A 20,519-nucleotide genomic window follows, 5' to 3' on the forward strand; every position below is an offset into this window, starting at 1 on the left:
ACACACACACACACACACACACACACACACACACACACACACACAGCCTGTATGAAAACAGATTATTATAGCAAAGCTCTGCTGTAGTTCCCAAAGGAGAGCCAGAGCTATTTTGGGCAGTCTGGAGGATTTAATACTGAGAGAGAGAGAGAGAGAGAGAGAGAGAGAGAGAGAGAGAGAGAGAGAGAGAGAGAGAGAGAGAGAGAGGAAGAAGAAGTTTATACAAAGGGATTGAATAACACAGGAGATTTGCTGTAGATCATAGGTCAGTCAATATTATTGTTTGCATTCTCTTGCCTGTGCTTTTTTTTTTTTTTTTTTTGGTATCATTTTCTCAATGGCAGATAAGAAGATAAGATAAGAAGTGTGAGCTGGGATGAATGAGCCATTTAATAAGACACCAAAAAAGCAGTGCACAGATTTAATCAATTCACAGTCATCTTCCTCTTTCCGAGCCTTAGTAAGTTAAAGTTATGATCTGGTAATGACTGCAGAGACAGTTTTTATTGCCATTTGATTGGAAGAAATTTGATTTATTTTAGTCATATTTGCAAAATAATACACTTCAACTGACAAAGGACGAAGCGCTTTCATTATGGAAACCGCTGTGCAGCATCACTAACTCTATAATTGTACAGTGAAAATGATGAGAAACAATTGATCTCAGAGATGAAAGGAGACTCTGGCAGGCAATGACAGCTCTGCAAAGACACACACAAACAAACACACACACACACACACACACACACACACACACATTACGCATTGCCAAACGAGTGTGTTTGCTGTGGTGTGTATGTCCACGTTTTTTCTGTTGCTGACCTTGAAGGGGATTCAGAGGTGGAGGGAGAGGAGGAGGAGCAGGACGATAACAAGGGGGGGTGAAAAGAAGATTTAAAGAAAGATGGGGGGGGGAAGCATGAGGAGATAGAGAGGAGCAAAGGAAGATCTGATGGAATTAAACAAATAAAGAGGGGATAAAAAAAGATAAAAGAAGAGGGAGACGCCCAGGCCAGGAGAAGAGATCAAAAGATGGAAATAACACACCAGAGGAGAGGAGAGGAGAGGAGAAGAAAGGGCAATGGCTGTCCTGGTAATGAGCAGCTGAGTCTCCGTTCCATCCATCCTCCCTCTCACGCCGCTCTCTCTGCGTCCACGTGAGAGAGAGGGGAGGGAGGGGGGGAGGGAGGGGAGGAGGATCAGCACCGCTGTAAACCGCTGGCAAGGCAAACCCCACTCCATCCCTCGTCCAAAAACACTGAAAAAAAAAGGAAAAGAAAAACCCATTTCCTCCAGTCGATTAGTTCAGATTTGCGTCTTAAAATCTTGCTCACACAAAAAGGGAGGGGAGAGAAAGAAAGAAGAAGAGAACATATTTTCACATTTGTCGGTGCAATTGTACACATTTCCTGCATTTTGTTGGAAGAAGCACTATTCCTACTACTATTACTACCATACCACTAATCATCATCATCATCATCATCATCATCATCATCATCATCCTCATCGTCATCATCCTCATCCTCCATCTGCATCTCATCTTGATCATTGTCATCATTATAATGACCATCATCAGCATCATCCCCATCTCATCTTCATCGTCATCACAATCCTCATCATCATAATTCCCATCATCATTTCCATCACCATCATCCCCGTCTCCATCTTCATCATTTCCATAATCATCATCAAAATACAAAATAAATTTAAAATAAAAAACAAAAGCTAAATCAAAAAACTAAAAATGTACAGCTTTGTTGTTCCATTATTGGTGTTTTTATTATTTGAAAAAAATAGTAGTAATTAGTAGTACTAGTAGCAGTACACAGGTAGTACACAATACAAAGGAGTAGATCAAAATAGGAAGCACATTTTAATGAATATAGGTTAGAAAAAAGATATGTAATAGATAATAGATATGAAATAAAATATGTTAAAAAAAAAAAAAGAACGCACAAGTAGGAAAAGACAATTACTTTAAACCAAGTGTATTAAAAAAAGAGTTGAATTAGCCTTTAACTATGTGTTAGTGGCCAGCTGAGATAGGTATGTGTCATTCATGTTTTGGGGTTTCCATCCCTTATGTTATTCATGTTCTGGGGTTTCAGCACACGCCCCAGAACCTCTATAAATAGGGTTGATTGCCACACACCTGTTTTGCCACTTCCACCTGAGTTGCCACAGGATGCAGGTTATGTTGGGTAGGGTCAGCAAGCAGCACATGTAAGTTTTGATTTGTTTGTTACGCTATTTTATTGATATTAAATGGGGTGTATATTCATGTGGAGTGTTTTCTTGTTCTAGTGCAGTTCATGTGCCTGTTGCTACTCACCACTTGTGTGAGAGGAGTTTTGCGCCCTTGGTAGGCAAAGCGAGGTGTGTAGCATTTTGTTTTTTTTTGTTGTTACTTTGATATAATTGTTTGCACTAAGTGTAGTTGTGCTATATTTGACTGTTGAAATGAAATTATATGAAGACCTTTTTTAATATGCGAAATTAATATTTTGCTATGTGTTTTTTAGTTTCACGGTGCTCATGAGGAAATAAAATTTGTACCAGTTGAGCTCTACGCCTCCTTATTGATACCAAGGGTCGCTACAGTGAAACTCGGCGCTGCATGGGAGCCATCTTCTACAGAGTGCCATCATCCATCTGCGGCTTCAGCATGCTACAACTACAGTGAGAGACTTTTGGTAGCTGAGGGTAAAGTCACTCGGAGATACTGAACTGTTTTTGAGTAAAGGTTGAGCATTTGACGCTATCTGCTCATTTCTATTGTATGAGACAATGGACATTTAACAAATTTAAATGGCATAACCTGAATAATTTACTAATGCTCTGAAGGTGTGGTGATTCCCTGCATTTGTTTGAATTGAAATTGTTGGTTTAAAAAAAAAAAAAAAAAAAAAAAAAAAATTAAAGGTGCACTTAATGGTCAATATAAGCCTTTTTAATCTTGAAATCAATGGTATTTTAAAGAGGAACCTTTTGACGATGGATTTCATGCAAGTTTTTATTTTATCGTGGTGCCATTTATGAACCTTGATGTGTCTAAGGTGTAAATGTCTGATCAGAGTTGTGATTTAAAGCATTCAAACCACGAATCAGAGTTCTGACAAACACTTCAAAGTCAAAAAAAATTTAAAAAATGTTAGCACCTCCTGAAGAAATACAGAATCCCCCTGAAACTCAACAGTTAAGGTCCAGCTCTCGTGAGCGAAAATTAACAGAAAAAGGCCAGGAGTTGCAAATCCAAGAACTAAAGAAAAAGGAGAAAGCTTTTAGTAAGGCATATGAGGCTTGGAGACTTGCAGCTAAGGAAATAAGAGCCAAACTAAAGATTTTCTGCTCACCAGAGGATCTTGAGGAAATTCAAAGAGACATTAAATCTAAACATGACAAAGTGTGCCAGCATTATGAGTCAATTAGATGCAATCTTACAAGCACTCCAGATGTGGTCAAGAAAATGGATGCATGCAGCACTTTGTCATCTGAGATTTGTGATCTTGTTAATAAACGAATGGAGAGTGTTGAAATGACTTTCAATGACTGCCTTGAAAAGGAGAGAGTAAGGATGCAGCTAAATAAAAGGGAATATGGATCTGTCTTTGGGAAAACCAATACAGAAACGGTGGTTTCACTGTCTCTTAAAGGATCTGATGATCGAGTCAGTGCCATCTCCAGGTCCTCCAGTAAACGAGCAGATGCAGAGGCTGAACTTGCAGCCAAAGTGGAACAATCAAAAGTTATTCAAACTCTGCATGCTCAACAAGCTAAGCTGGAGAAACTGGAGACTGAATGGAAACTAAAGCAAACAGAAATGCTGGCAGAAATTAACAAAAAGGAGGCTGAAATGAAATTAAAGCTGGATGAGGAAAAATCAAAGTTACAACAGCTGCAAGCTGACAGCGAAGTCAAGGTTGCGAAGGCACGTGTGAGGGCATACAACAATTTTGATGTATCTGGAGACTGTGATGAAGCGACTGACAAAGTTGCTCTTGACAGCCTTAACACTGATTACAAACCTTTCCCAAGTCTGCTAGCTACACCTTTCGTGCCTCAGCATGCAACACTTCCAAAACCAACTGAGGAAGATGCCAGTGTTGTTCAAGAAGCCATTTTGACTCAAGCTATGACAAATGCCTTCAGTTTAAGCCGTTTGCCTGTTCCAGAGCCATCAATTTTCACAGGTGACCCCTTAAAGTTCATAGACTGGAGGGTATCATTTAAGGCCCTTATTGATCAGAAGCCCCTCCCAGTAAGTGAGAAAATGCTCTACTTGAAGAGTTATCTAGCAGGAGAGGCACGTAAGGCTGTGGAAGGCTTCTTTTATCGCAACTCAGAGGATGCATACCAAGGTGCCTGGGCTGTTTTAGAGGATAGGTATGGCAGTTCATTTATTGTCCGGAGAGCCTTTAGGGAGAGACTCATGAACTGGCCCAAGGTAGCTAATGACCCAAGAGCACTTAGAGAGTTTGCAGATTTTCTTCAAGGCTGTGCTGAAGCCATGCCACATGTTAAAGGCCTGTCTATCCTTGATGACTGTGAAGAAAATCACAAACTTCTTAAGAAACTGCCTGAGTGGTTGGTGCACAGATGGAGTCGAAGTGTTGCTGAAGAGCTGGATCGATCTGGTGATTATCCAAGCTTCCTAGATTTCACAAAGTTCATGCAAAAGGAAGCTAGAATTGCTTGTAATCCCATTGCCTCCCCTTTCATGATAAATATGAAAACAAGTGATGAAGGGTTATCAAAGAGAGCTAAAACATTCAACACAAGCACTCAAATAAAAGGCTCCACCTCAGCAATGCCAGAAAGCTTAAAACCAAAGCCATCATGTTTAGTCTGCAAAATTGAAGCACATGGTATTGCTACATGCCCAGCCTTTGCATCAAAACCTATGGATGAGAAAAGAGCCTTCATTTATGAACATCATTTATGCTTTGGATGCTTAAGAAAGGGGCACAGTGCCAAGGACTGTAAAAGGCGGCACACCTGTAGCACCTGCAGTAGACGTCATCCCACCTGCCTGCATCAAGAAAATATAAGACCTGCAGAAATGGCATGTAATGACTCTGTTGCCACAGGGGACCATGTAAACAATGAAGTCCAAAAGGTTATGTCCCATGTCTTGACTCAACATACCTCTGCCACATCCAGTATCGTTCCTGTTCTTCTGTCCTTAACAACAGAACCCCGGAGAGAAGTACTCACCTATGCCCTTCTTGACACACAAAGCGACTCCACGTTCATTTTGGAAGATTTAGTTTTGGAACTGAATGGGAAAACTCAGCCAGTACAGCTTAAATTAAGCACAATGACAGCTGTTGATACCATCATAAATAGTAAAATCACCGGTGGTTTTCAAATTCGAGGACTTAATTCTGAAGTGCACGTTCAAATACAGCAAGCTTACACACGTGACTTCATACCAGTAGATAAATCCCACATCCCTATCAAAACCACAGCACTTCAGTGGCCGCACCTTAGCCATCTAGCCAACGAGTTACCACCTCTTCAAGATTGTCAGGTGGGACTCCTCATTGGCTACGACTGCCCATCAGCCTTAGCTCCTCTAGAGGTTATTACAGGTAGTGCAAATGAACCCTTCGCTCAGCGGACTGCTCTTGGCTGGAGCATCATAGGGTCCGCCAACCCTCACATGGACAGACAGGGGAGCCATAGTTTTGTGCATCGTGTTGCAGTTAAAGAACAGCCTGTGCCTATTGTTACAGATGTGTTAAAGGTTTTAGAGTCAGATTTTAATGAAAGGAGCCATGAGGACAAGTATGTGTCTCAAGATGATGTTCGGTTCATACATTTTTTGAGTGATAATATCAAGCAAGAGGAGGATGGACACTATCAGATGCCCCTCCCATTTAAAAATGACAGCTCACCAACTCTGTTAAACAATAAAAGGCTAGCTACTGTTAGACTGCAACACCTGAAAAGGAAGTTATCTGCCAATAAGCACTATCATGACCAATACACTGCCTTTATGGAAGAAATGATCAGCAGAGGTGATGCAGAGCTAGCCCCTGCAGTTTCGGAGGGAGAAACTGCATGGTACATTCCCCACCATGGTGTGTACCACCCAAGGAAGCCAAATAGGCTAAGAGTTGTGTTTGATTGCTCAGCAAAGTTTAATGGCATCTCACTAAATGACACCTTACTTACGGGCCCTGATTTGATTAATTCACTGGTGGGAGTTCTGTGTCGTTTCAGAAGGGAGGAGGTTGCTGTAATTTGCGACATTGAAAAAATGTTCCATCAATTCCGTGTTTTCCCAGAAGCTCGCAACTACTTAAGGTTTCTTTGGTGGGAAGGCGGGAAGTTGGATAGTGAACCGCGAGAATATCGGATGACAGTTCATCTCTTTGGTGCCGCCTCCTCACCTGGATGTGCCAACTTTGGTCTGAAGTATCTGGCGCAGCAATACAAAGCCCTCTATCCTGCAGCATCCAACTTTGTTGAAAGGAATTTTTATGTTGATGATGGCTTAACTAGTGTTCCAACTGTTCAAGAGGCCAAAGAACTGATTGTTGAGGCACAGAAGCTGTGTAATCATGCGGGCCTAAGACTACACAAGTTCAACTCAAACTACAAAGATGTTCTTTCCTGTGTGGCTCCTTCAGAAAGAGCAGAAACAATGGATCCTCTAAGACTGAATCCAGAGGTGACATCACAAGGACATGTACTTGGCATTCAGTGGTCAATGACGAGTGATTGCTTTAGTTTCAACATCAATGTAAAAGACCACCCGGCAACTCGTCGTGGCCTCTTGTCTGTCTTAGCCTCTTTGTACGATCCACTTGGATTTATGGCTCCTTTCACTCTGAGTGGAAAGTGCATTTTACAGGAGCTGTGTCACAAAGGCATAGGATGGGATGATCCGATACCTAAGCAGTTGAGTTCACGGTGGGAGGAATGGAAAAATGGCCTCAAAACACTAAAGGATATCACCATACCCAGATGTTACCATCCTTCAAACTTTGGTCACATTGTAAGCACTGAATTACATCATTTTTCAGATGCTAGTAGTAGAGGATATGGTTCATGCTCCTACCTGAGATACAAGAACGACCGAAATGAGATCCATTGTAGTCTGGTCATGGCCAAGGCAAGGGTTGCACCCTTGAAGATCACAAGTATCCCAAGGTTGGAACTCACAGCTGCAGTAATTTCAGCCAGGATGAGTGTCATGTTAAAGGAAGAGCTTCAGCTAAAAATAGAAAAGGAATGCTTTTGGACAGACTCTCAGGTTGTGTTGGCATATATAAACAATGAAGCACGAAGGTTTCATGTGTTTGTTGCAAATAGAGTTCAACTCATCAGAGAGAAAACTGATCCAAACAACTGGCATTATGTTGACACAACACAAAATCCTGCTGATTTTGCCTCCAGGGGTCTTCATGCTACAGACATCCCTTCAGCTGGCTGGTTATCTGGTCCTAAGTTTTTATGGGAACCAGAGGTTCCTCAACCATCTAAACCTTCTATTGGGCTCCTGGTTGGTGACCCTGAGGTCAAATCTGTTCATGTGTTTGCAACTCAAGTCAGTGAACAAGCAGATATCCTGGGTCGGCTGGAGAGGTTTTCTTCTTGGACCACACTTCTTAAAGTGGTTGCAAGAATAAAGAGGCTTGGTTCAAAGTTAAAACACACTGACCTTGTGACTGTGGCAGAGCGCAAGGCAGCTGCTGAGGAAGTTTTGCATCTATTACAGCAACAAGCCTTCTCTTCTGAGCTAAAACTTCTTCAAGGAAAGCCTCAAGGATGCAGTCTTCCTAAGTCTAGTCCACTCTTTAGGCTCAGCCCCATTCTGGAGAAAGGACTTCTTCGTGTTGGTGGAAGACTTAAAGGATCAATCCTCAGTGAAGAGCAGAGGCAACCCATTATTCTTCCAAAGGACAGTCATATCACCAAGTTGATTTTGTCCCACTTTCACAGTCAAGTATGCCACCAGGGCCGAAATCAAACCATGATGGAGATACGAGCAAATGGATTTTGGGTGATAGATGGGAGCAAAACAATTGCGAGGTTGATATTTAAATGTGTTCAGTGCCGTAAGCAAAGAAGACCAGCTGAAGAGCAAAAAATGTCTGATCTCCCAAAGGAACGTTGTGAAATCTCAGCTCCATTTACATTCTGTGGAATGGATTGTTTTGGCCCCTTTGCTGTAAAGAATGGTCGTAAAGAGATCAAGAGATATGGTCTAATCATCACATGTCTTTCCTCTCGTGCAGTTCATATTGAAATGCTTGATGATTTATCCACTGATGCCTTTATTAACGCTTTAAGATGTTTTATTAGTTTGAGAGGAGCAGTTTCTCAACTTCGCTGTGATCGGGGCACAAACTTTGTTGGCGCCAGCAATGAGTTCAAAGAGGCTCTCAAGAAATTAGATATCAGGACACTTGAAGCCTTTCTGGCAGACAAACAGTGTGAGTTTGTGTTTAATGCTCCATCAGCTAGTCATGCAGGTGGCATTTGGGAGCGGCAAATACGTACCATCCGCAGTGTCTTAAATGTTACTCTTGCTCAGTGTGCAGGAAGACTTGATGATGCATCACTCAGAACTCTGTTCTACGAAGCAATGGCAATTGTAAACAGCCGTCCTCTTAATGTTAATGGAATTAATGATCCAAAATTACTTGAGCCCTTAACTCCAAATCATCTTATCCTGATGAAGTCCAAGGTTGCTTTACCGCCCCCAGGAAGCTTTGTAAAGGAGGATGTGTATGCCACAAGGAGATGGCGTCGAGTACAATATTTAACAGAACAGTTCTGGAGCAGATGGAAAAGGGAGTATCTCCTGAATCTCTCTTTGAGACAAAAATGGCATGTTGCTCGGCGCAATATGAAAGTTAATGATATTGTCATAATCAAGGAGGACACTCTTCCAAGGAATGAGTGGCACTTGGGTCGAGTGGTTCAAACTGCAGAGGGATCTGATGGATTGGTTCGTCGGGTCAAGGTTCAAGTGGGACAGCGCAAGTCAGCAAAGGAAAAGGACTTTCCCTCAAAACCCTCAATCATTGAACGCCCTATTCAAAAATTAGTACTTTTACTTGAAGGCGATTAATGTGTTTGAAAAGGTAAACACTCTTATCAGACATGATGTTGACTGGTTACATGTTGACCCGCAGAGTTTGTGGCCAGCTGTGAAATCATACATGAGTAACTCTGTTGTTTTGTTTCAGTTTAATCATGTTATGATTTGGTGGGAGTGTTAGTGGCCAGCTGAGATAGGTATGTGTCATTCATGTTTTGGGGTTTCCATCCCTTATGTTATTCATGTTCTGGGGTTTCAGCACACGCCCCAGAACCTCTATAAATAGGGTTGATTGCCACACACCTGTTTTGCCACTTCCACCTGAGTTGCCACAGGATGCAGGTTATGTTGGGTAGGGTCAGCAAGCAGCACATGTAAGTTTTGATTTGTTTGTTACGCTATTTTATTGATATTAAATGGGGTGTATATTCATGTGGAGTGTTTTCTTGTTCTAGTGCAGTTCATGTGCCTGTTGCTACTCACCACTTGTGTGAGAGGAGTTTTGCGCCCTTGGTAGGCAAAGCGAGGTGTGTAGCATTTTGTTTTTTTTTGTTGTTACTTTGATATAATTGTTTGCACTAAGTGTAGTTGTGCTATATTTGACTGTTGAAATGAAATTATATGAAGACCTTTTTTAATATGCGAAATTAATATTTTGCTATGTGTTTTTTAGTTTCACGGTGCTCATGAGGAAATAAAATTTGTACCAGTTGAGCTCTACGCCTCCTTATTGATACCAAGGGTCGCTACACTATGTAGAAATAGGACAAACAAACCCACTAGAACCAAATGAATTAGACTGAGACATTTTGATTTGTACTGGAAATGAGTGGAAAAAAACAACAACAAAAAAAACGTAGTGAAACATGATGATTTACGCTGAAAATGAGTAAAAAGACATCGTCCTCATATCACTTATATTAAATTACTGACTTTGATTTATTTGATTTACTTGCATCATAAAGCCTCATGTCAGCCTGTAAGGTATAAGTAAACTCTGTCCTGCCAATAAGAAGGAACACACACTGAGTTTAGGTGGGCTTATTTCATCACCAGAACACACACACACACACACACACACACCTCCACACACTGTACAGACACGTGTTCTGTCCAGGGTTTTCTGCAGATTGAAAGGAGCTGGCCGGGTGATTTTCTTCTCTAATGAAGTCGGGGATTGAAAAAAAAGGTTTGGGTTCAGTCGGGGAATGAGACGGTGGGCCACAGTCCTCCATCATCGTTTATCCAACCACGCTCAGTGTTGAATTATATGTCATTTATCTCAATAAAGCCTGAGGGGATTATCCCCTCGACGCAGAATCCCATCCATATTACTCCAGTTATCTTGAATACACCACAGAGGGATGTGTCGCATTCAATGAGTGTGCGTGTCACGGCCGCAGATCACATTTATCCGGACAGTTCTGTCAATATGTGTTACTATCAATGTGTGGTGTCTTACAAAAAAAAACAACAAAAATCCTAACTGTGTGCTCTGTGAAAATGACACAGTGTTTTTAAGGCTGCAGCCCAGTCCAGATGCACACGTCTCTGTCTTTGGAAAGAAAGTCATTTTGTGAGCAGCGGTCTTGCGATGACTCATAAACTTCAGCAGTAATGTCAGCACTTATTTTGTGAGAGCAGGCATTGATTTTCCCACACATGGCGGATGGCTCACTTTGGAGTCAGCGATACTCGAGGTAGCTACGCTGGACTTGTTTTGCCAGACACAAAAGCGGCCTCGCAACAGGACACGTCCCTGTTAAGATAAGATAAATCAAGCGCTCCTTTTTATTTTTCAGACTCTGTTTTGCTTTGCGCTCGGATGTGAAGCATCAGGGAGCCACGGATACCTCTGGCCCAAACTGAAACACGTGTCCTTGTCAGCTGCTCCTGAGTCTCTCTCCCTCTCTCTCTGCGTGCGTGTGTGTGTGTGTGTGTGTGTGTGTGTGTGTGTGTGTGTGTGTGCTCTTTCACCCTTGTCATCAATAATATTTAAGTGTGTGAAAAGCAAAAACAACAGGGGAAGGGTATGGGCCTCTGACTTATGTATCTTGTGCAAGCGGCTGCTTCCTCTGTGTAATAGGGAGTGATCACCACACACACACACACACTCACACACAAACACATGCCACAGCAAAAAAAAAAAAAAAAAAAAAAAACAAGAGAGAGAGAGACTAAGACTAAGAAAAATGTGCGATACCATTTTCACCTCTGTACATCCAGAGGTTCAGTTCCTGTGGGTAGCATTCTGTGTTAGCTTAGCATAAAGACTGGAGGTGTATAGGAGTCATTAGCCTAACTTTATGAAAGTGACAAAATAAACTTTACTTATTAAACAATGTATCAATGTATCATGTGTTAAAGAATGAGATCTCTTTTAAGTTAATTTATGCTGGATCTATGCACTGAGGTGAAAATGGTATCGACTATCTTATCTTAGTTGGAAAAAAGGGTATTTTGGTCAAAACACTGGATAATTCCTTTCAGAGAGAAACATATTTTATGATCGATTATGAGTTTGATTTCCATTTTGCATTTTTGGCATTCCCCCCCTACATTCTTACCCAGTATGACTAAAATGAGTGGTTTGCTCAGTTGAAAAACCTCAAACTCCTTGATCACTACATTACAAACAACGGTTAAAATAAACCTTTTCAATTTCCTTTCTCAGTTTCTGGTGATGATAAACTTCTTATTGCCTCTTTTAGTGCGTCACTTCCTCCCTCGCCTCATCTTGGCCCACGATACGGATCATGTCTAATCTCCAGTCATTTCACACTAAATGAAATGCAACAGATTTGGCAACACTGTCTTATCTGAAGGATCACTTTCTCTTTGTGTTTTGGCAAACAGGAAAAAATCCCTCCATCTGGGTCTACTCGATCTCTCTCTCTCACTCCCTCTGTGTGTGTGTGTGTGTGTGTCTACTTGCCTTGATCTCAGTGTGTGATAATTGATTACTCTCTGATTATTTTCCCCCCTCTCTCCTCTGTCTCACTTTCTCACTCTCATGAAAGTGTTTTATTCCCGCCGTCAGTGACCCGGCAGCGTTACTCATCGCTGCTGCTCATACGTGAAGGCCGGCAGCCAAGTGAGGTGATGATCTTCGTCCAGTGGAGTCTGTCTAATCTGAGTCTCTCCGTGAAGGACAGTGTGTCTGAGTGTGTTCGTAACAGTGTGTGTGTGTACGTCTAGTATGTGTGTCAGTGTGAGCACGCACCAGCATCTGTGTGTATGTCTTTTTGGATACAGGCATGTACACGTGCATATCTTTGTGTGTGTGTGTGTGTGTGTGTGTGCCAGTGTCCATGGGTGTTACATAATCACTTTTCTCCAAAGTCACCATGAAGGTCTACATGTGGAATGAGTCATCCTGCTCTCCTTGGACCGCAGCAGCAGGAATCTTGGACTCTACTGCCATCTAGTGGATAGAAAAGGTACTTTATATCAGGGTGGCTTTTATTTTTACAACACCTTTTTACCTTTTTGCTTTTTTCTTTTCTTTTTAATACAATGTAAAATCTGAAAAAATGGGTACTAACTTTTCTTAACTTTTCTTTTTTCCTTTTTTTTCCTTCCTTTTTTTTTTTTTGCCCCTAACTGGCTGCTGTTGTAAATAAGAATTTGTTCTTCATGATTTGCCTTGTAAAAAAAAGTGAAACAAACAAACAAACAAATACATACATACATAAATATATAAAATCATTTCAATTATTGAAAATATTTTCAGTGCAGTTTCAGTGCAGCTCGTCTTTGTTGGTTTGTTGGTTTATTTGGTTACAATCAATATCAAGTTTATGTTCAAACTGTACTTTCCTTGGTAGAAAACCTTGAATAGTATCAGTCATTATGTGGGGAAAAAACAAGAAAATATCATTTTGGGAACAAGGCCACTGATTTTGAATAATGTAATACACTGCACCACAGTAAACATCTCTCTCTCTCTCTCTCTCTCCCTCTCTCTCTCTCTCTCTCTCTCTCCCTCCCTCCCTCCTTCCCTCTCTTTTTGTGACCCCCACAGGATGAAAACCCTAGGATTCCCAGAAAGTGAAGAGAAGGGGGGGGGGGGGGGGGGGGGGGCGACCCTTCTTCTCCCTCATTGTGTTTGAACATGTGTGTGTGGAGGAAAGCGGAAGGTCATTGTTCACTGCATGTGCAAATAAAACGTGAGGAGGACAACCTTCAAACCGCAGAAAAGAAAAGATAAGAAAAGGACAGAGAAGAAAACAAGGGTCCGCTCCTTTTCTCATTTTTGTGGGACTCGTTTGATACACACGTGTCTGTGTCCAGCATACACACATACATGCCTGGACACACACACACACACACACACACACACACACACACACACACACACACACACACACACACACACACACACACACACACACACACACACTCTGCCAGTGTTACTGCCATCTAGAGGCCATCAGGACAACACATTTATTAATGATTCATTCATTTTCCAAGTCGGTTATCCTAACCAGGGTGAGGGGACACATTTACTCTAATCTGCAAATAGGACGTACATGTAGGTTATAATAAACTGTAACCCTTCATTTAAAGGGAACCTCTGCAAAGATTGCTTGTTGGGTTGTAATTCAGCAATGATTGTCTGAAGATCTCTTTTCTACAGGTGAAATTGTCAATTTTGATTTACTGTCTGTCAAATGCCATTGCTAACTTGCTGTAGCTGAGTTCAACTTTAAATTTATTTTGAGTCTATTTAGTGTTTACAGTTTCAAAGGGCGTTACCTGCCCACAACTTTACAACAAACATGACAGGATGACACCCTCTGACTTGAAAAAAAAATAACCATAAAAACCCACAGATGAAACAGGGAAAAATGGAAGAAATCTAGATAAGGACCAGAGAGGGAGGAGATCCCTTCATGGCCAGACAGGTGTGCAACGGGACAATAGGTGCCGACTCAGCGGGAAAATTATCAACGCAAATAGGATGTAATTGCAAAAGAAAACACACCAGCAGGCAAAGAAAACACAAGCAGCGGGAAACCTTGCATTTAATTCTAGATGTTTGTTAGAACATTTTGAAACTAATTCTGAAAAGTTTTTTTCCCCTGAAATCTACACAAAAATTTGCGGAACAAAAGGAATAAATAAAAATAATATAGTCTACACAAGATAAAAATACGCTTTATTAAAATTTCTTTTACCACGCAAAAAACATTTTACTCCTACATTTAGCAATCAGAAAAGTTGTTTAGCATTACATATTAAAAAATTAACCTTCAAAGTCAAAATGTTCACCTAGATTTCAAAATAAGATCAGCTGGCATGGCCTACTTTCAGTGAGTCTGTAACAAAATCACCCTGATGGCGCACTCTATTTTTAATCATAGTTTGGCTTCCAGCTCATCAGACGTAAATAATTATCTTTTGAAACGTGTGCTCACATGAGTCACTTGTGATGGAAAATAATATTAACAGTGTTCACCCTGCACTCGGGTCAGAGCGCCGTACAATACCAGCAGCTGCGCTTGTGCCCAGTTCCAGAGACGTTATTAATCCCCTGTTTAATCATTAATTAAAAAAGCACTTTGCTGCTCTGCTTGTTAAGGGTCTCAACTCTGTATTATGACAGGGCCTTTATGCTTTTATGCAGTTACATTAATCTCAGCAAAGAAGCCATTTTACTGCTGTTGAAACTATGTATCTCAGTCGGTTTACACTGAGAACTGGAAGTGAAACCTCTTCCTGATTTTACCTCCAGTTATTTCCTGTTTCTCTTGATGATCTGAGGAAAAGGAAGGTCCACTTTGTGTGCAGACGATCTGTTCATCTGCACAGTGGATTCCTCCGCTCAGCAGGCCATTGATCGGCTGCGGGTTGCACTTCAAACATTTCATTTCATTTCATTTCATCTCGCCTCCTTAGCTGAAGTTAGTTTTAATTCATAAGTCAGTGTCTTTGTTCCTCCCACACAGACCTTTGGATGTGGTTGGATGAAAAGCTGGCCTGGGGTTTACATACTCGAGAACCCCATGAAGGAGCTAAAATTAAAACTATCTTTTGACTTACAATCCAATTTTTTTCGCCCTTGAGGCAAGAAACATCTCGGTCCAGTCTGTCTGTCTCTCTGTCTGCGATTGACTTTGGTGACATATTGTGTATACATGCTGTTTTTGCTTATCATACTACCTTATACTTTATTACACATGCCAGAGTCCTGACAGCAGTTTGTACGAGGTGGTCAGCCGAGCCTGGCTAAATCTGTGTTGGTTTGATATGTGTGCTTTTATCTACAAAGCCATCCTTGGTAAGCTGCTTGACTCTCTCTGTAAGGTGTTATCCTTTGCCTCAAACAGATACCGAACTAGGTCGAGTGGGTGGCTCCGTCTAAATGTGCCCAGGGATTTCAAAAATCTAGGTAAAACTGCCTCTGCTTATTATGCACTCTGGGCACGAACGATCTACAAGGCCTAATTAAACTCCACAAACTACCTTCTCTTCAGGACTTGAAAAACTTTATTCAAGTCAATTTATGGGAAGTGTGTCATTGCTTCTAGGTCTAAGCTTCTCTCTTTCCCTGTTTTTTTTTTTTTTTTTTTTTTTTTTTTTTTTTTTTTTGGTATAGTGGTTGTTTTTATTGTGCTCTGGATGTTCAGCTCTCATTTATATTTTTCAATACAGCTGTCTTGGCCAGGTCTGTTTTACAAAAAAGACAGTGCATCTCAAACGTTTTGAAAAAAAAATAAAAAACAAAAATAATAATAATAGTGTGAGAGATTGTAAAGTGTTTCTGTGGCAGGCTCTTTTCTTGATTCATTTGGATTAAGGATTTATTCTTTAAGCTGTCAGGATGTAGCGATTCATAATCCTCCTCTTAAAAGTCAACACAAATGGTGTGAGAGAACATTAAAAAACTCAAACTAAAAATTCAATTTAATTTGCAAACATTTAAGCAGTTTTAATCTTCCCTTTACTTTGAGGGCAAGAATAGATAAGAATATTGTCATTAATTCCTATGAGCAATGGGAAACAAACGTCATAAATAAATTAAGAACCAGACACATGTAAATACAAGAAACTTGTAAAACTTACAGAGTGCAAACACATTTCAGGACTGGTGTTTCATCACCAGTTCATGATATTTCTGACAAATCTCAAGAGGTTGGTGAGCCACAGGTTGACCCCCAGATCGGTCAGGTACTGAATCTCCGGGGTCAACATTTTACGGCACAATTCCCGATGAACCGTGTCCACGTTTTCTTTCAAGTTGTATCCCATGATGAACTTTTCTCCAATGGGCTGCCACGGCTGCATGGCTTCCTCCCGAATGCTCCCTGCGTCGACGGCATGACCTCCTTCAATGCAGATTGCCTCCATTTCCGCATTCCTGCTCCGGAGCTCCGCCACATCCTCTGCCATGCGCTTTCGTCCGTATGCCTCCACTTTCTCCCAGAAGGTGGCGTTGAAGTGTTGGTACAGCCTCCAGTCGAGAGCGTTCCACTCCAGGGCCTTCGCTCTCAGTTCAGGGGTCAGTTTACGCACAGAAGATTCATTGCGGCCGTTGAGTTTGAAGAAGAGGAGGTCGTCCATCTGCCAGCAGAGAGCATCCTTGAGCAGGATGAGGGATTCCTCAAAGTGCTCCACCAGCATCACCAACTGGAAACGCTCTGCAATGGACCTGATGGCCTCCTCGACTCGCGGGTCGCCTGGATCCAGGGTGTTGTCCTGCCCAAAGTCAAAGAACAGCAGGTTCTTCAGGTAGAAGGAGTTAAAGCCATCTGGGTTGAAGTAGTAATGGGGATCACGTAGAAACTCAGCCATCTTGTCCTCCCCTGGTATCTTCCAGGTCAGAGGAACAACATGGCCAAAGTAGTGGAAGGATGAATCGAACAGATCTGCAGGATCCCGCAGAATCGTGATGTAAGAAGTGTCAGCGGGAAGCACTTGGGCCACCTCGCGTGCATTGAAGCGCATGTGGTTACAGATGATGTTGAAGCACAATCCAGATTTGTATCCCTGAACCTGGGTGCGATGGAAAGGCGAGGGGTAGAAGAAGTCATTTCGGCTGCTGGGGAATGCAAATTTGAGCTTGTGCTTCTCTCCAAAGCGAAACAGGATGTTGAGGAAAGTGCTGCTGGCCGTTTTGTGGGTCTTCATGAACATGATGTCCATTTTGGGAGTGCAGTGGTTCACTTGGTTTTTCGCTTGGTGGGAGTTGTTCATGTCTAGGCGGGTGGGGCTTTGGTCTGGCTGGCGAGCACAGGAGAGAGGCACCGGAAACCTGCAGACAGACCGCATGGTCACATCTTAAGGTGCCACCATAATTTATCTATTCCAGTTCTGATATGTTACCCCCTATTATCTGTGCGTATCTTTGCACCACTAGTGAAACCATGAGTATACTGTCATGGGTCTTACTCAGGTGTGCTGAAGTAGACAGGTAATGTAGAGAGGCAGTAGAGCAGGCTCACACTGATGAAGAGGCCAGCCAGGATCACACGTTTGCCCATGGGCTGCCTCTGCCCCTCGTGTTTGCTGGACATATTCCGGTAGAGAAAATCACCTAAAAATAACAGTAATGTTAATAACATGATGATGAAGAGGAAAAAGGAAGAGTAACTAGAGTAACAAGAGCAGAAGAGACCATGTTTTATATAAGCCGGTCTGAATAATGTTACAAATACACTCAGTTGTCACTTTATGAGTGCCACCTGCCACCTGTACAATCTAATACAATCCAATCCAACTGTTCAGCCATAAAGTTTACTTTTATGATGCCTGTAACACTCAGGTTTTCTTTTTTTTGTCACAGTAACAGAGGTGTTCATTTAATTCTGTTTGATATTGGGCTCATAGTTAGTGGTGCTGCTGTACTGGACTGCATTTTATTCAGAGGTGTTTCTACTATTCTGTCCCCCTCATTGCATGTAAATAGAAAGGACAAAAAATTAGAAACACCTCTCAGTATTATGTAGTCTAGTCTACGACCTCTGCAAACAACAACCTCAGAAATAAACATAGAATTCAGCTGACACATTCTCCCCAATGTCGACAAAAACCGAACGTTATAAACTTTGTTAAAAGGCAGAATTTATGACAGGGCTGCTGCATTGAACTGTATTAGACTGTACAGGTGGACATAATAAAGTGGACACTGAGTTGACATTAAGAATGATCTCTAATGAAGGGAAACATGCGGAAACAATCATAAAATGATGAGGCAAGTCCGTCATAATGTAATCATCATTCATAATCGCTCAGGCGGGTCATAAAGTTTATTTCCAAGCTGTAATCCTCAGCAAAAACTCAAAACTTGATGCGACCAAGCAGCTTTTCATTGAACTGGGACGCTGATTAAGAACAGCCACATGTAATATCTGACAGTCATTGTTATAGATTCTACTGAATAAAATCATTAAAAAAAACGTGCTCATTACTTATGCAAAGACAGTTTACTCTGCCCTTTTTGGCATATATGTGACTGAACATAAAAGCAATGCATGGCCTCCTATTATGACATTAAATGTTGCTGGCCATTTACATTAATTCATTTTAACAGTAGTCAATGTGGAAAATTGTTGGAAAGTTGCAAAATGAATAAGAGGAAGAGAAAACATTACTTTCCAGTCTATTTAATTGACATGGGCTGTTGCTATAGCACAATTTTCTGTATTTCACCGTGAATAATATTCTGATTTTCCTTCATTTTCTCTATTCCCTCAGTCACCTCGGTCAAGAAAGAACCAATTTCCACTCTTCAATTACAGCAGAACTCATTCAGCGAATCACAAAGTGGTGCTTTGGCCAAATGCCAGTATGCCTATCTATTTTTACTGTGCTGTTTCTATCAACACATGGGAGACATCTGTTGAAAAGCGGACTATAACCTCTCCTAAAGGCTTCTCTACATCACTGGTGTCAATCCTGCCCTCCAGGGACTCCCCTTTGAAAAAGTTAAATAGCTTTTTGTTGGCTGATCTAGCAAAGAGTGGAGGAAATTTGTACTTTAATGCTGAAGAAAACAAACTATTCTCGAGTTTGATCTGGTAAGATGTCAGATACTGGATACATTTTGGTGGAAAACACTAACACTACCTACGTTTGTGCTGTACTAACTGTGGCAGCAGGGTTGGACAAATACAGCATCTGCGGGTAAATTCATTTTCAAGACATACACACCGTTTATATCATGCTGCTATGAAATTGCAAAAGCAGTGTGACAATTACATTATTGTCCAACCGAATGTAATGAGATTGCAGAAAAAAACATTCACACAGATTGAAATTTACGCTCTTTTGAATCCTGAAAAGTGTCTTAATTTCTAATTTAATGTCAAACTTAATGTCAACTGTCATTTTAATCTCAGATGCCTGGTTGTATACCTCCATTAACTGAAAGTGTACGACATAGACATAAGTGCATACAAGTTGGATAATACCATGATGTACACCGAATATACATAAACACTGTATGTATTATCTTGAAAATCCTGAGATTTACAGAAACAAAAAAACTCTCCAAACCTACCGTTTGTCTAGCATGTCAGTCGCTGAAATCTCACAATGCCACTTCTCTCTGCCAGGCCTGGCATTTGATATCTCATCATCTTTTTATGGCCTAGTTTGCCTTTTTGTTGGGTGGATGGCAAACACACACACACACACATACACACACACACACACACACACACACACACGCACACACACACACACACACACACACACACACACACTCAATGGCAATTGATAAAGAATGTCACACAGAATAAACACTATAACACAGTCAAATCATTGTAGGTGCTGAGATATTCTGCCAGAAAAGTGCCTTGAAGTGAAACACCACTGTATTTTTTCATTATTATTATTATTATTATTATTATTATTATTAGTCGTAGTAGTGGAAGTAGTAGAAGTATTATGAGGTCTATGAAATCTATCTATCCAGGCTATATATATATATATATATATATATATATATATATATATATATATATATAATCAGAATCTACATTTACCAAAAGAAAGAAAGAAAGAAAGAAAGAAAGAAAATTAAAAAGGCCAAAGTAGCAATTTTTTTTTTTTTTTTTTTTTTTTTAAATGTTTTTGAATATAAATCAAGGGAATTTTGTTCAGTCCATCTCGGGGTTGTAGAGGAATATTTTAGAGGTTTTCTTTTTTTTCCTCTTTTTTTTTTCTCTTTTTGCTCATTTATTCATTTATAAGATATTATAATAAATAACAAACACATCAAGATGTGTCTGGCACCATTAGAGAATTAAGAAAGCTAAAAATTAACTAAACTACTAAATCAATCCCACCCAGTTCACAGTGACTGTTTCACATTAAATACTACTACTAGTAGTACTACTACTTCTACTACTACTACTGCTACTGCTACTACCACTACTGCTACTACTAATGCTACCACTCCTGCTACTACTACTACTTCTACTATTACTACTACTACTAAAGCTACTACTACTGCTAC

The 20,519-nt window shown here is 40.9% G+C and overlaps 2 protein-coding genes and 1 pseudogene across 2 annotated transcripts; 2 read left to right on the forward strand and 1 right to left on the reverse strand.

The window, feature by feature from the left end:
• Window positions 1–2,057: 2,057 nt before the first annotated feature.
• Window positions 2,058–5,186, forward strand: LOC115361779 (uncharacterized). Its single transcript, XM_030055410.1, has 4 exons — window positions 2,058–2,223; window positions 2,305–2,376; window positions 2,523–4,358; window positions 5,161–5,186. The coding sequence occupies exons 3-4, from the start codon at window positions 3,149–3,151 to the stop codon at window positions 5,184–5,186; spliced, it is 1,236 nt and encodes a 411-aa protein (XP_029911270.1). The 5' UTR covers window positions 2,058–2,223; window positions 2,305–2,376; window positions 2,523–3,148.
• A 56-nt stretch (window positions 5,187–5,242) lies between these two features.
• Window positions 5,243–9,782, forward strand: LOC115370126 (uncharacterized). Its single transcript, XM_030067035.1, has 3 exons — window positions 5,243–9,429; window positions 9,511–9,582; window positions 9,729–9,782. Exon 1 carries the CDS (start codon window positions 5,318–5,320, stop codon window positions 9,083–9,085), a length of 3,768 nt encoding a protein of 1,255 aa, XP_029922895.1. The 5' UTR covers window positions 5,243–5,317; the 3' UTR covers window positions 9,086–9,429; window positions 9,511–9,582; window positions 9,729–9,782.
• A 6,374-nt stretch (window positions 9,783–16,156) lies between these two features.
• Window positions 16,157–17,574, reverse strand: LOC115361788 (galactosylceramide sulfotransferase pseudogene; annotated as a pseudogene).
• Between the last annotated feature and the right edge of the window lie 2,945 nt (window positions 17,575–20,519).

The sequence above is a fragment of the Myripristis murdjan genome, chromosome 1, assembly GCF_902150065.1.
Source record: "Myripristis murdjan chromosome 1, fMyrMur1.1, whole genome shotgun sequence".
NCBI lineage: Eukaryota > Metazoa > Chordata > Actinopteri > Holocentriformes > Holocentridae > Myripristis > Myripristis murdjan.